A 16,144-nucleotide genomic window follows, 5' to 3' on the forward strand; every position below is an offset into this window, starting at 1 on the left:
CTGCAATCCTGCAAATAGCCGATAGAAATGGGAAAGGGACTTTCTACCTTTAGTTTTCTTTCATCAGTAAAGGTTGGGGTAGAGCTATCCCCATAGGTTTTTTTCCCCTGTGCCCCCTTGCCCCTCGCAGTTGGTGTTTGGGTACACATCCAATTAACTTGGAAGAATTAGCTGCTCATACTGCAGTTTACCAAGAGCAAAAGCTCATCGATGCAAACAATCAATCCCTAACTCCACCCACCCCCTTGACAAAGGGGCTAGCTACCCCCACAGTCCCCCTCCTCTTCTCCCCTGCCCTCTCCTCTGCGGCTCTAAGCTTCCCGAATGTTCAGCAGGGAGGGAAGTGGTGCAGACCTCTGGGCTGCCAAATGCTAGGGACACCAGCAGGGGAAACTCCCATCACTTGCGGCTTGTCAGGCTGCAAAAAGGCCCCACCCTGCTTCTGCAGGTCCCCCTCTAGCAGGAGAAGCACGTCCCATTCTGCTTAGGGCAGCTCTCCAGGTTGCTCCCTCTCTCTTCTGTTCCCCGCCTCTTTGCGGCTCTGCAGTTACCAGCAGCAGACGCACGCCTGGCTGTTGCAGGATGGATTTCGCTACCGTGAGTGGTTTGGGGACGTTTTTTCTGTTTTTTTTTTTAATTTTTGTTTTTATTGTTTTAGTTATTTGGGGTGGGGATAGGATTTGGGTGAGTTGGGGGGGTTGGAAATGGAAAATTTAGAGTGGGTGGGTAAGGAATAGGAGTCTGTAGGATTTAGGGTTTTGGGGGGAGGTAGCAAGGAATTTGGACCTTTTCTTTATAAATGCGTTTGGAATCGGGTGCATGTATCGGAAAGGTCTGAAAAGAACGCTTAATTTCAAAATCCAAGTGAGAAAAAAACCCCATAACATTAATAAAGATTGGGGTACGTACGAGAGAAGGAGCCCAGGACCAGCCAAACTCCAGCCTGATGGAGCTATCCATCCATCGGGAATGCTAGGGGAGGGCTTGGGGAGAAAACTGCTTCTTAATAGAGAGAAATCTTTTTCAGCCATCGCCCTTTCCTCTCCAGTCCTGCAGCTTAATTTTAAAGGGGGTATAAATTGGGGGTAAACCACGTCGCAGCGCGCAAGCTCTCCAGGGGAGCGCGCTCCCGGGGGACTGGAGAGGTTTGCTCTCCCCCCTGTGGCTGGCAGCTGAGTGTGGTGATCCATGCCGAGGAATGGAGTGAGGAGGGGGGAAGTGGCGGGGGGAGATGACTTCATGCACAGCCCGAGCTGGGTGAGTGGAGCAGCTGCCGCAGCTGGAGCGCGGGAGGAGGGGAATGGGGAGAAGGGGGGCGCGGTGACAGTAAGGTTGGGGAGGGGGAGGAGGTTCGGGCGAAGGAGGGGGGGCTAGGACACCGACCAAATTCCCCACCCCACCCCCAGTCCCCGCTGGAGCAGGGGAGTGACTTGCTGCAGCAGGTCTCCGGGAGCCGCGGGAGGAGGAAAATGCGCTGAGTGGGTCTTGGGGAAGGTAAGCGAGCTGGGGGTGGAGGGGGGGGGTGTAACGGGAGGGGGATGCGGCTGCCTCGTGCTGCAGCTGCGGCTGCCACTGGCCTCTGTGGTGTTAATTGGAAGGTGGTTTGCCCAAGGGGCGGCTGCGGCTTACACCATGGGGGTGCCCTGCACTGCGGAAATCGAGGCACGAGCCAGGGCTGACTGGGATAGGGTTTTTATTTATTTATTTTGCAAAGGGTTGATTTGAGACCTACAGGCGAGGAAGAAGGATTTTTTTTAAATGGGAAAACGTTTTCTCTGCCTTAGAGAAGCCGGAGGAGGGAGGGTCCAGGGCTTTGAATCCTTGGACCCTTTCTTCTGCCTGCGTCCTCCCGCCCCCTGCGATATGCAGTATATGTAGAGCAGCAGGTTTCTCAAGCAGGGTGTTGCATTCTCAACTGGGAAAAGACATCTGAACTCTCTCCCCTCTCCCCCCTCCCCTTCCTCTTCTACCCTAGATAGATGTACCTATTTTCTAAACCAAAGCTCCTTCCATTGACTTCAAGATTTCCTATTTGAAGAATATACTGCGCCCAATGCCTTGGCAACGTGCGTCCTACTTCACCATGTGGTTGTTTTTGACTAAAGTATATCAATCAACAAGTATTTATTAAGCGCCTGTTGTACATGTACGGTGTCTATCTCCTCTACGTCAGTAATTTCTTTTGATTATACTTTGTCAGGTGTGATGGTAACCCAGACATCTTTTCTTTTCTCTGCAGCCTCTGGGTCCTTATTCACCTGCTTACACACTTTTTCTACATCTAATTGTTTCAAGGACCTAGGAAGGGTATTGCAGTACGTGGTTAATTGCAAGCTCTCTCTCCCCCTATTGAAACTGGCAACCTTGTGCAGCTGTTGTCTGCATGGCGCCTTCAGAGGCAGTGGAGAGGAAAACCCTGCTTTTAGCCTACTACAAACATGGTTTCTCACAGCTCAGTTATAATCAGTGCAGCTGCCAGAAGGATTGAATTGAGTGGGGGTATTGTATATGCAGTGTTACCAAGATATTGGGTCCCTTGGGCATAGACAGTGACTCAATCAGAATCTCACAGTGTTCCTTTATTTCTCGACATTCCCTCCCCTCCCCGCGCTTCTACCTCCCCCCCCCCCCCCAATCTGTTAGCTTTATGCCTTTCCGGAGAAGCAACTGTGTCAACCCAGGATTCCCCTTTAAACTTCACCCAATGTGGTGCATAAAAAGCACTGAGGCATTACAGTTAGTCTTTGTATTCCTTCAGTCCCTGTTTTCACTGCATTACCTTTTTTTGTGTGCTACTCAGAGTGTTGTCTCTATTGGGGCATTCCAATCCACATTATGTGCCGAGTACTTAAGGATGTCTCCTTTAACCTAGAGATTCCTGTTATTGCTCTATAATTCTCAGCCAAAATCGGAAGGTTCATACCCCACCCTATTCTCTGCCTTCATTGCCTCTCAGTGACAAACATTTGGTTAAAAATGCTACAAAATTGTTAATATTGCTGTAACAAGACTTATGCCACTTAACAGATAATGAGATTTGTTTTATGCCAATGTGTGTGCGGGATTGATATTCTGCTTGAACTAGATCTTTGTTATCTTTAAATTTGGAATATAAGAGACTTTCAACATCTGGAATTTTATTTTAACATAAATAAGAGAGAAAATAGAGCAAAATTATTTTGCTCTCTTCACTAGTTTCCTCTTGTGTAAATTTGACTCTAAACCACCACCCTCCTTCCCCCCCCAAAAAAACCACTTTGTTAAATCTAGTATATCTCATTGTGTGTTTGACCAGAAAAAGATACCTTGGAGAAAGTTCCTCTCCCCTTTTTATATCTATTTGCAAAGGAGAATTTAAAGGATCAAATTTGGACTTGAAGAACCAAGAAGTGACAGCAATCCCAAGGTAGCTGTTCTATAGGAATCTGCACACTATATTCTATAGGATGACCATATATTGAAAAAATAAAGGATATTAATAGGATTTGGGTGCATATATTTATTATTCAAGTTTAATGTGCATTGGGAATCAGTTCATTTCAATAGACAAATAGAATCTAAGTAACACTTGATGAATATTATGTGTATTATTGCTTTGAGGACTGACTCCCAAAATTCTTGAAGAAATAAAAGCATAACTAAGAATACATGTTAGAGAAGGCAATAGGAGTATGCAATTCTTTGCTAGTCTTCCCTACATTCCTAACAAATTTTAGCTTGGGGTATTTTATGAAGACTGTTATCAGGTGGTAAACTGTGACATCCTGAATCTTCAGAAACCTAGCCCACAGATTTGTCTATTACTTTGTTATTTGGGGTGTGTGTGTGTGTGTGTTTTTGCGGGGCAATGAGGGTTAAGTGACTTGCCCAGGGTCACATAGCTAGTACGTGTCATGTGTCTGAGATCAGATTTGAACTCAGGTCCTTCTGAATCCAGGGCTGGTGCTCTATCCACTGCGCCACCTAGCTGCTCCCAGCCCACAGATTTGTGAAGTCCTTGGGGTTTTGTTCTGATCTTAACAGAAGTGTATTATGCATATATATGTATATGTGTGTATACATATATGTGTGTATATATCTATATATGTCAATCATTCTGTTATATATGTTAAGACATCCTTGCCTAGACAAGGTAGTGCTGGGGCTAGGGAAGGGGTGTGTGCAGAAATTTTCCTTATAGAAATAACTTCTAAAGAAAATATGACCCTTCAGCAAGAAATACATTTTATTTTCTGGCATTAATAGCCATAAGCACAGGTGTAGTCATTTTACAGGTATTTGGGGTGGCAGGGGGAGAGAACAGCATTGATGGGGTCAGGGAAGCACTTGACATGAAGGAAAGGAGGGGAAAACATAATGTTGGTTTTGGAGTGAGCTTAATGTTTGTACATTTAATAGAATTGATCAATGTAGCTCTTTTAAAAACTGTTTATTCTTGAGAAATGAGTCTGAATACAGGACATGGGAGGCAAAGAATACTAGTTTAACTATCCTACTACTTTTGCTGTTAAGTGTCCTAGAGCAGTGATAAAAATTTCTTGTTAGACCTAAGGCTGGTCTTCAAAAATAGTGGTAGAGATAAAACAGCATTAGTAATGGCTGCTAAAGGAGTAGCAGGCAGGCTGTTGATGTTGTACTGAAGTTAGCTATGGTATAAAATTTTTCAGTTAGGTACCTAAACCTAGGAAGTCACAGATGATGATTAGATGAAAATTTATAAAACTACATTCATGATCTAGCTTAAAAAAAAACTGCAAATGATGTCAAGAAATTAAAGAGCACAAGAGAAAGAATCAAAGTGATCTGTTCAAAATCAAATCATCATTTAGTACCACCATTTATCCTACTAAATGGTATCGAAATAAACTGAATTGACAAAGAATGGAAATATCAGCTTATTTGATAAATAAAAGGATGGGTGATTCATTTACTACTTATTCCAAATGTGAACTGTGCATTTCCCACTTGAATTACCTTATCTGTGAACATGTTGTATCTGCCAATAGCATGTAAGCTCCTTGAGGGCAGAGACTATCTCATTTTTTACTATCTCATTTTTTTATTCTTTGTATCTCCAGTGTGTAGCCCAGAGCTTTGTGTATTGAAGGTGCTTACTATATGTTAAATGAATTTAAATGTGGCTTGTATCAAAAATCTAGAGGCAGATTTGTAACTGGTGTTAATTTTCATTATCTACCTATATTTTTTCCTTTCAAAAAGATCTCATTTTAGGGGTGTGGCCTCCATTCAGACCAGTATAATTATGTCTTCAGCCACCACTGAGCATAGAAGAAACAACTGGAATTTCAACTGGAAAGATTCAGATTTTCTATATGGAAAAAAGTCTCTGGTATCTTTTTCCTTTACTCCATTCTGTGCTGCTAACCTAGTTATCTTTACCTTATTTTGAATTACTACAAGGGTCTGTATGCCAACATTTTTTATTTGTGGTCATGTATTAGTGACTGGGGCTGGAAGGATGAGGGTGGGAAAAATCAAATTGGGGTTTCCATGAAGCTTTCCCTGCCATGCTGACTATGGGCAGTACTTTGCATCACATAGTCACTTAGTGCTTATCGATCTATAGTCTGTCACATTATTTATTTAGCACCTAATTATATATTATTTTTGTATTGTTTGCTGTTAGTAGCTGTGAGTTAGTCTTCTCTCCTGGACTAGATTTTAAGCTTTTGGAGGTAAGGTGCATGCTTTTTATACATATTATTCATTGGTACTTTGTATAAGCACTCAATTAATGCTTATTGATGGGAAGGATTTTTTACAAGGATAATTTATTAACAAAAAGCTTCATAACCCCATAGATTAGACTATGTTGCCAAGGTAAATTCTTTTAAAGAGCAGTCATAATTCTTTTTTTTGACTCTTGGGCATTCTCCACATTAAGCCTATGAAAAGGCAAGGAAAGATTTACTTTGGGTAGTATGCTTGTCTATATCCTTGTGATTCTCTGATATTTCTCCAAATCTGGTTGGAGGGGGTTTATCTTTGAAATGGCACAATCTTCCAAATATATAATCAAGAAAGTCTCCTCTTTTATTCCCTCCCCATACTCAGCTGAGGGCTTTAAATATCACGAGATGGAACTAAAACAATGCCTGTATATCATTTTTACAGATATATAAAGTACTAGATCAGTGGCAGCTATTATTTCCCTTTTGGATCTTGCATTTTCCTCATCTGTGAAATAAGGTTCTTGGACTGGATATTCTCCAAGGTCCCTTTCAGTTCTAAAAACATGATAAGAAATGCTGCTCTAGGGGGCAGCTAGGTGGTACAGTAGATAAAGCACCAGACCTGGATTTCAGGAGGACCTGAGTTCAAATCTGGCCTCAGACACTTGACACTTACTAGATGTGTGACCCTGGGCAAGTCACTTAACTCTCATTGCCCCACAAAAAATAAAAGAAAGAAAAAGAAATGCTGCTGTAACCCCTTCATTTCAGATGAGGACATTGGAACTCAGGGTATTTAAGGGATTTGTTCAAAGCCTTGGCCAGTTGAAAGAGGTAGTCACATTTATACAGCTTTAAGGTTTAGAAAGCATTTACCTCACTACAACCTTGTAATGTAGGTAGGCTTTATTTGTCTCTGTTTTACAGATGAGTAAACAGATTCAAAGATTAGGTGACCTGCCCATGGTCACACAAAGTTCCTAAGTATCAGAGTCTGGATTTGAATCCAGATATCTCCTGACTTCCAGTCTAGTACTCTTTTACTGATGACTAGTATGAAGGGGACCGCTCTTGAAGCCTAAAATATCAAGAAAATTAATGAAGTTTATTCACATTTTATCACAGGAATCAACAGCTTTTTAAAGTGCTGTATTAGAAAACTCCTTTTTATTCTGACCTGAGTATGCATTTATGGAGTTAAGGGGGAGTAAGAAAGTGGGATGAGAGTATCTTGAATAATAAAAAAGCACTGGGTTGGGGCAATTATTTGTGGGGAAATATGCTCTAAACTTATGGCAATTGAGATATTCCAGGGTAAATGTTTTTACTATGCTTTTCCAATAAATGTCTTTGCTTTGGGGATTTTTTTTTTGGTGGGGGGGGTGGGGGGCAGCGGGACTGTGGAAAGTTTTATCTGCTTTACAGCTTATGAATTTCCTGCCCATTAGAGATGACTTTCAGTCAAATATTTACTGCATATCTATTATGTGCTTGGCATTATGCTAGACTGTGGGGCTGTAAAATATGAATAAAAACCATCCCTGTCCTCAAGTATCTTATCCAGTAGAGTTCTCAGGAATGGGCAATAAAAAGCATATAAATAAATAAATACAAGCCCATGTGTGACAAATGTCATGTGGGTATTTTGGACAAGGAGCAGTAGAAATTCAGAGGAAGGAGAAATCACTTCTGGCGACAGAAGATCAGGTAAGACTTCATGGTAGAAGGAGAAGTAACTTTTGAATTAGACCTCAACAAATAGAATTAACAGGTAAAGGTGAACATCGTAAAGGAGTAGTGAGGTGTAGGGACTGATGGGGGTGGCAAACAATATTTCAGGAAGTGAGTGTAGAAAAGTATGATGTATGTGTCAATGTGGGCAATGAGGGTGCGTGTAGAAGAGTATCAGAGGCTTTTTTTCTTTTAAAATAGAAAATACAAGGGCATCTCAAACCTCTTAGGCATACAGACTTCAGTGTTTGGGTTCCTCTGTAACACCAGGAACAACCATTTTGGTTCTAGCAGTATATAGGATGGAAGGGAACATTTTGGAAACATGGAGCAATTTCAGCAAATTGTATCTATGCCATTCTCTGCCCTTCTAAATATTCAGACACAGTATTGCCTTTGCTTTCATCAACTTGGCTCTCTTTAATAGCTAATAATAATGCTAATATTACCGTAGTTCTTGAAAGCATGCAAAACACTACCTGTTATCTTTATTTAAACCTCACAAAAACTGAGAAGTAGTAGTATGTCCTGCTGTTATCCCAATTTTAAAGCTTTGGAAACTGAAGCTGAGAGGTTAAGTGGCTCACCCCAGGATTACACAGCTACTAAGATTCTGAACCAAAATTTGAACTCTAGTTTTCCTGACTCCTAAGCCCAGTGCTCAATTTCACTGCAACACTGCTCAATTTCACTGCAACACTTAGCTGTTTCCACTAATGGTGTGCATGTGCGCGTGTGCACGCACACACACACACCCCATCCACCAGTTTCTTTCACAATGATAAATGATACCTAATGATAAATTAGAAACATGAGAATACTTTGAATTCTTATCAATTTATTGTGATTCATTGGATTCTCTTGTTTGGTTTTTGGTTTTTGGGGGTGAGGCAAATGGGGTTGAGTAACTTGCCCAGGGTCACACAGCTAGTGTCAAGTGTCTGAGGTCAGATTTGAACTCAGGTCTTCTTTACTCCAGGGCTGGTGCTTTATCCACTGTGCCACCTAGCTGCCTCCTGATCCATTGGATTTTAAGTATGGTTTCCTTTTTCTCTGATATCATTACAGACCTAATATATATAAGGAACTTCTTTGGTTGAGCTCTAGGAAGCACCATGAGAATTTCATAAATGCAAAGGCTTCTGATATGACTAGGAAATAAGGGTTAGTCAAAGCAAGAGTTAGGATGGAGCAAAAGTTCTCTGAATCTCAGAAAATCTAAAAAAGTCAAATTTAATGGTTTTCCCAATTCATTGTATGCTTATAAAGGGCTTTAAAGAATGACCAGTGCGCAGTTATTTGAGAATATAGAAGTTTGTTTGTGCAAGAATGATCCAAATAGCTTTCCTTTGGAGTCTTAGTATTTTATCCTATCTACCTTAAAGGTGATATCAGATATAAAATAGTCAATATGAATTTTTTCCCCAATGAAGATAATTATAGGATGCTCTTCACTCATCATTTTCTAAAATGCCTATGGTAAGTGTGTGTGTGTGTGTGTGTGTGTGTGTGTGTGTGTATTTATTTAGATGCTTTAAAAAAAATTACTAGTTGATCTTAAATTGCCAAGAACTGTTGGGATTGCTGACAACTCTACGGTGAATGACCAGCTATGACAGATTCTAATGAACTGAATAGGCTTGGATTATAGACTTGGAAATTGGCAATATACCTTTTCTCCAAGAAATAGTCTAGTTAATTTTAAAGAGGCCTATTGAATAATTGACTGGAAAGTGTTAGGGGTTTTTCAAGCATTGAGACCCTTGGACACTTTCTATGAAGTTGTAGTTTGGTCTTTGGGTTTTACACCTATGAAATCAGATGTCATTGAAATATTTTTTAAGTTTTTAAAAAAAATATCTTTCTACATGAAATTAATTTGGGTACATCCTTTTAGGTTCTCTAATAGGCAAAATTCTTGTTTTTCCTCTTTCCATCCACACAAGGTTTAAAAGGCCAAAACCTTCACTTAATATATCAAGAAATGATATTGTAAATCATAGTCATAATTCATGGTAAATAGAGCTAGGAGGAGTCTCAGGAAGCCATATAGTGAAACACATCCATTTTACAGATGAGGACATGGAAAGGAAGTTAAATGACTTGTGTGCCAGAGGGAGGATTTGAACCTAAGTTCTCAAACTCTAGAACCTGCTCATTTTAGTCAACCACCCTGTTATGAGTCAAATACTGCACCAACTCGTGTGTGTGTGTGTGTGTGTGTGTGTGTGTGTGTGTGTGTGTGTGTGTGTGTGTTGGGAGGAAAGGTAAGGAATGCTCAATTTCACTTAAAGGTTAGTGAAAATTAAAATGTAATTTTTCCCTCATCCAAGTTCAAGGACTTCTTGGGTGTCTGTGGTTCCTAGATAAAGAGCTCTTCCTATAGCAGATTTTACTCTAGCTCCAAAGTTGGGCAAGTTATCCAATCTAAAGTGACAATTTTGTCCCAACTATCAAATCATATCTCACCGTATTCTTAGCTGATTTTTCTCATCCTGTTCAATTCAGGAAGCTTAATATGGCCAAGGTACCAGGAATGCAAGGCCTTAATGAAATACTGTCCCAGTCCTGCTTCATCCAGAATTAGGATGGTCCCAAGCCCTATCCATTATCCATAAATGTATCTGATGTATGTAAGCCAAAGTCTAAAGCCATTCAAAACATTCTGAGAAGAAGCTGAACTGTAAAATGTTAAGCATCCTGAGGTGAGCACAGATGGTTATTTTTTTTCAGTAGGTAAGAGGGGACTTGACATATTTATGTATATGACATTAGAAACCAAATATTAAAAAAAAAAAAAGAAACCAAACACATTGATATAGGCAGGGACAAAGGAGTTTGTCTCATGGCCAAATTTTCCCTCAGTAAACATTCAGAAAATAAAAGCTTATTAAGCTGACTTTAAAAGGTCACTGCAGTATTTCAAAAGATATTCTCTTTTCCCCAGAAAACATACATATATACACACTCACTTTTGTGTGTTTTACCTTTTTGTGTGTGTGTGTGTGTGTTTTACCTTTGACTCGATCATTCCCTGATAAAACTTAACCTCTCAAAAACAGACAGAAAACTAATAAGCCCCCCCCCCTGCCATGTTTTAGTTGAACAATAACCTAACATGTTGTTGTCAATGTAAGTAACACCAACACAAAACTATTTTGTGGCCTTCTTCCCCCAGTATATCACAGTATGATTGATAATAGCACAAGAAATTTTATTGGGCATTTGATTATCCCTGTATTATCTATCATGCCTTGCTTCTTCAATAATTGAAATATAGCAAAAACAACCAACTTGGGGATCTGTTCAAATGGAACACGACATACCTCCACCTAAACAGACCGATATACAGTTCGGGATCTCTTTCAAAAGTCATTTCACTCACAAGTGAATCTAAAAACTAAATAAGTAGTTTGATAGAGGCATCCCATTGAATCTTTTTTGTTTGTTTTTTTGGGTGGCAATGAGGGTTAAGTGACTTGCCCAGGGTCACATAGCTAGTAAGTGTCAAGTGTCTGAGGCCGGATTTGAAATCAGGTCCTCCTGAATCCAGGGCTGGTGCTTTATCCACTGCGCCACCTAGCTGACCCCTCCATTGAATCTTTTTTTGAAAGGTTTTCATTTCATTATGAAAGCTTTAATGCACTAAGAAATGCTGCCACTGATACAGCAGAATGGCTTGCTAGATGGATCATTTTCTTTTTTTAATTCTTAGAAATGTACAGATTCAGAAGCAAACTGAAGTGGTACAGAAATATGCCATTACTGATGAGATAAACATGGGAAATAGCAAAGCAATTTGAGATAATCCCTGAACATGCTTTCCCCCTCCCTTTGTGTTAGAGTGGCAAATAGCTGTTAATTATTTCAGTTTCATAGTTTTTTGTCATTTTTCCAGAACAAATCCAAAGCTATCACCTATAAAATTTTTCAACAATTAGGTTTCTCTCATTTTTTGGTATTGTAACCACCATTTTTTCCCCTACTAAGTTCTCTATGTCCCATCCTGATACCCCTCATGTAGCCTTTTGTCTAAGTTCTTCATCATCCTTGCTTTTTTCTTAGCTTCCTTCTACTTAATAACTACAAAGCTAATAATCCCAGCTGCTCCTCCCTCCCTAACACAGGAGGCATTCTGTTTGTGAGGAAGATATATTTTTCTGCTGTTTTTTTTCCTCCTTAGTGCCTGCAATAGTGTGATATGGGTGTATGATGGCTTAGTCAGTTTTAGGGTTCAGTTAAGTCTGTACCTCCTTTTGCCTTGCTGGAAAAGGCCCCAGTTACAGAAGGAGTCAGCAGTAGAGGATTGGCTACAATACAAAGTTGCTGTACTTTGACCTTATGAATGGGAGTAGGAGTTAGGAAACATAATTTCTGCCTTTAACTGTCCTTTGACTAATTATGTGATCCAGAAACAGTCAATTTAATACATAGACACATATAGATGTGTATACATGTTATGTGTGTATACACACATGCATACACACATGTGTACGAGCACATATGTTTTAATATGACTTAGAATCACCAGCTATGTCAACAGTTTTACTCTTTTTACCTGCTAATTTATTCTTAAAAATTGTATTACTGAGGTTTAATGAGAGCATAGGATATATTAATTTCTTTTTTGGGGAAAAAAGGTACAATATGAAATGTTCTCTTTTTAATCAAGGGAAGCATTTTGTGCTGCTTCTCAACTACACAGGGAGAGACAAATTTTTAGGAGATAATACCTTTATTTTACAAAGGTCCTTTGATATTCACAACCTCCAACAAAAGCATTTTGAAACAGTTGCAGCTATTGATACTAAGTCACTGGGAAGCCCTCCAAAGTCATTCTTGGAAGAGATTTTAGTTTTTCATTGGGGTGACATTCTGTGCCAATAGATCAAAGCAGATACCTGAAAAGGTAATTTTGTGTATTCAAATGTTAAGTATCCTATTGACTATGAGGAACATTACTAGATTTTTCAGAAAAGGAAATAAATAATTCTTCTTACTGACCTCTAAAAGTGTCTATTGCCATATTAATTTTATTTTTCATAAAGGATTTATAATTTGGGGGCATCATTTGATATTTTGAAATTTTATATGTAGAGGAAAGTTCAGGTATGGCTCTCAACCATTGGAGATCAGTAACTCCTCTGTAATTGTAATTTATAGTTTTAAAAGAATTTGCTTGGGTTAAGTGACTTGCTTGTGGCCGGTCATACAGTTAATATGTGTTAAAGGCAGGACTTGAACCCAGTTTTTTCTGACCCTAAGAGTGGCCCTCTAAAGGTTATGCCACTCTGTTTCATATATGCATTGCATCATCAGATTGATTGACATGTATTCATTACAAGTAACTATTAACCATGTAAAATTTTAAAACTACCTACTTTTCTTTCTTTTGGAACAAAAGAGAGATGCCCTGGTGCCTTGTGATGCACTTACAGTTTATTTACCTCATACACATTAATTGTTGTTCAAGAGACACAATTTTTTTAAAAAATCCAACTATGAATCTCCTTTGTGGGCATGATATGAAGGAAGTAGTGATCTAAACTGGGAACGGTTAGAGTATGGGTTGGAACATCCAGATTTGTTCATTTTTCAGCCTAAGAATGGTATAATTGTACTGTTATGGGTTAGAAACGAGTGGAGTGGGTGGAAATGAGCTTGCTCTAGAGGTCTAAGCCAAAATGACTGCTAATCCCTCTTCTGAATTCATTAGTCTGTCAACTGTCTTCTAGCGTAGTTCCGTGGTCTCTTCCTGTTTTGTAAGGATTAGTACACACAGAAAAGTACGTGCTGCTTTTTATATTAAAAGTAAAGTCCTGTAAATATCACTGCAGCTCTCCTACCTTAAATTCTGGCTTAAAGAAAAATTACATTTTTAAAGTACATACAAGTAGGAAGGAGAGTTTTCAAAGCAGCTCCAATTGAAAGTAACACATTTTGGAGAGGAAACTCCTCATTAAAAGTTTCTTTTCCATTGTCTTTGTAGATTTTATTCTTTAAAAACCCTAACTTAATGTTAACAGGTACATGTTTTTATATGTATGTAATTTCCTTTGATTTTTTTTTTGGGAGGTGGAGGCAATTGAGGTTAAGTGACTTGCCCAGGGTCACACAGCTAGTAAGTGTCAAGTGTCTCAGGCCGGATTTGAACTCAGGTTCTCCTGACTCCAGGGCTGGTACTCTATCTACTGGGCCACCTAGCTGCCCCTCTTTTGATTTATTTTTAATTATGACAGTATAAGCCAGTGAAACAGTCTGTGGGGAAGAAGTTGAATGATCTCTCAGATCACAGATTCAATTTGTATTTTTTGTTGTCTCTCCCCGCTCCGTTTTTTCATCTTAAGTCATAGATTTAGAGCTAGATTCCAAACTTATGATTTGTATGGCTATTTTGTATGTCCAGATAATGTGCAGTTCTGCTATATGCTTGGGACTTTGTATGGTAACTTTCCATAGGGAAACAAAAGTAACACAGAATAAAGGCCCTCATTTGCATAGTTCAGCATTCAGAATAGAGACTTAGCCATTTTGAACTGTTAGCTCAGGTCAATAAACCTCTCCATTTTTATATAGGGTGCCATGGTATTGTTGTTGTTCTGTTTTCTTACTCTTTATGACCCCATGGAGTATAGCATGCCAGTACTGTCCATGGGATTTTCTTGGCAAAGATAATGGAGTGGTTCACCATTTCCTACTCTAGTGGATTGAGTCAAACAGAGGTTAAGTGACTTGCTTAGGGTAACACAGCTAGTGTCTGAGACTGGATTTGAACTTCTGTCTTCCTGACTCCAGGCTCAGTGCTCTATTCACTGAATCACCCAGCTGCTGCTTTTTTTTTTTTTAAGTGAGGCAATTGGGGTTAAGTGACTTGCCCAGGGTCACACAGCTAGTAAGTGTTAAGTGTCTAAGGCTGGATTTGAACTCAGGTACTCCTGACTCCAGGACCGGTTCTCTGTCCACTGCGCCACCTAGCTGCCCCTCAGCTGCTGCTTTTAAATCTACAGCACCTGGTATTCCCAGGTCATCTCCCATCCAAGTACTAACCAGAACTGGCCTTGCTTAGCTTCCTGGATCAGATGAGATTGGGCATGTTCAGGGTTGCACTGCCAGAGACCAAATTATGGAATAGCCAGCTGCAAAATCTTTGTTCCTTTTCATGCTTATAAAATACCCAAAAAGTGATAAAAGAATGAAGACTTACTTCCTTTGTAGCAGCTCAGAGAGCATACTGATTATAATTTTTTTGTGACTAAAAATACCAGCTGTAGTCTATCAGATTTGCCTCAAATGGTGATCTAGGTAAAAAAAAGGGATGTTAGTCACTGGAATACTTGGACTGTTGGATTTTGGGGGGGGGGGGATGAGGATTAAGTGACTTGCCCAGGGTCACACAGCTAGTAAGTCTCAAGTGTCTGAGTCTGGATTTGAACTCAGGTCCTCCTGAATCCAGGACCGATGCTTTATTCACTGTGCCACCTAGCTGCCCCTGACTGTTGGATTTTTAATATTAGGTAACATAGCATCATGTGGATAGAGAATTGCTTCTGAGTCTGGAAGACTAAGGTTTAGGTTCAGAGGCCTACTTTTTGACCCTTAGCAAGTCATTAAACCCCTTATTCCCTCAGGCAATTCTTAAGACTAGATCAGGTGCATTTGTAGAGGGACATTTCTCACTGAGAATTCTTTACACAGAAAAAAACAGATTTGGACCCACACATAACATCATCTCCCACAAAAGATTATGCTTATCCCTAAATTTGGCCACTAGTTAGCAATTTCAAAATGTTATCTTATTTGATCCTCACAACAACCCTCATGGGTGATGTTATTATCCCCATTTTACAATTGAAGAAACTCTAGCCTACAAAGGTTAAGTGACTTGTCCAGGGTTACACAGTAAGTGTCTGAGGCTGTATTTGAAGTCAAGTCTTTGCTAACTCTGAGCCCAGCACTCTATCCACTGTACCACTAACAGTCTTTGTTCGGGCTGCCCACAGAGGATGTTCTGAATTTTACCCCCATTTTGCCTGTGGTATATTGTTGTCCTTTTGAAAAGTGATGCTTAAATGAAAACATGACATTTTCCTTTAAGAAATGATTGATGCCTCCTTGCAAAACAAAAGACTTTGTGAGTGCAAAGAATTATGAAGTATTATGGTGCTACATATAAGGAAAAAGGTTTTTACTCGGTCTGTGGCAATAGTAGAATAAAGACAAGTGTGATTGTGGCTCTTTTTCTTTCATCTTTTTTTTTTTTTGTCAAGAAGTCCCTTCAAAATTGAAGTTTGCAAATCTAGTTTATTCACTGAGAGGGACTTTTAATTTTAATTTTAACATCCAGATACTAGGTTCTTCAAAATGGAACCCCATTTCTTTGCTGGCTTTTGCTTTCAAGGCAAGTAAGTTATGCGGGTATTTCTAGTGGCTTACAAATGATAATCATGATATGCTAACCCATTTCCAAAGTCATCCTTTAAGTTTTAAACATGCTTTCCCCCCACAAATAGTGCCCCCAAGTCATTGACATTTCTTAGCCATCCTTTCTAAAAAGGGCAACAATTTCTTTATGTATTTTTTCCTTTTTTGGGGAAGGGGGCAATGAGGGTTAAGTGACTTGCCCAGGGTCACACAGCTAGTAAGTGTCAAGTGTCTGAGGTCGGATTTGAACTCGGGTCCTCCTGACTCCAAGGCCAGTGCTCTATCCACTGCGCCACCTA

The 16,144-nt window shown here is 39.7% G+C and overlaps 1 protein-coding gene across 3 annotated transcripts in view; it reads left to right on the forward strand.

Moving 5' to 3' along the window:
• The first annotated feature begins 329 nt into the window (after positions 1 to 329).
• The window catches only part of PKIA (cAMP-dependent protein kinase inhibitor alpha), a 77,218-nt gene continuing 61,403 nt past the window's right edge, over positions 330 to 16,144 (forward strand). The window contains exon 1 of one of the 3 annotated variants that reach the window (XM_043975587.1): positions 330 to 597. In XM_043975587.1, the coding sequence (XP_043831522.1) occupies positions 583 to 597 (15 nt within the window). In that variant the 5' untranslated portion in view covers positions 330 to 582. Of the gene's footprint in view, positions 598 to 1,146; positions 1,258 to 1,351; positions 1,495 to 16,144 lie in introns of those variants that run through there. The other 2 variants (XM_043975586.1, XM_043975588.1) reach the window with 2 other exon arrangements.

This window comes from Dromiciops gliroides, chromosome 1, assembly GCF_019393635.1.
Source record: "Dromiciops gliroides isolate mDroGli1 chromosome 1, mDroGli1.pri, whole genome shotgun sequence".
In the NCBI taxonomy this organism is placed as follows: domain Eukaryota; kingdom Metazoa; phylum Chordata; class Mammalia; order Microbiotheria; family Microbiotheriidae; genus Dromiciops; species Dromiciops gliroides.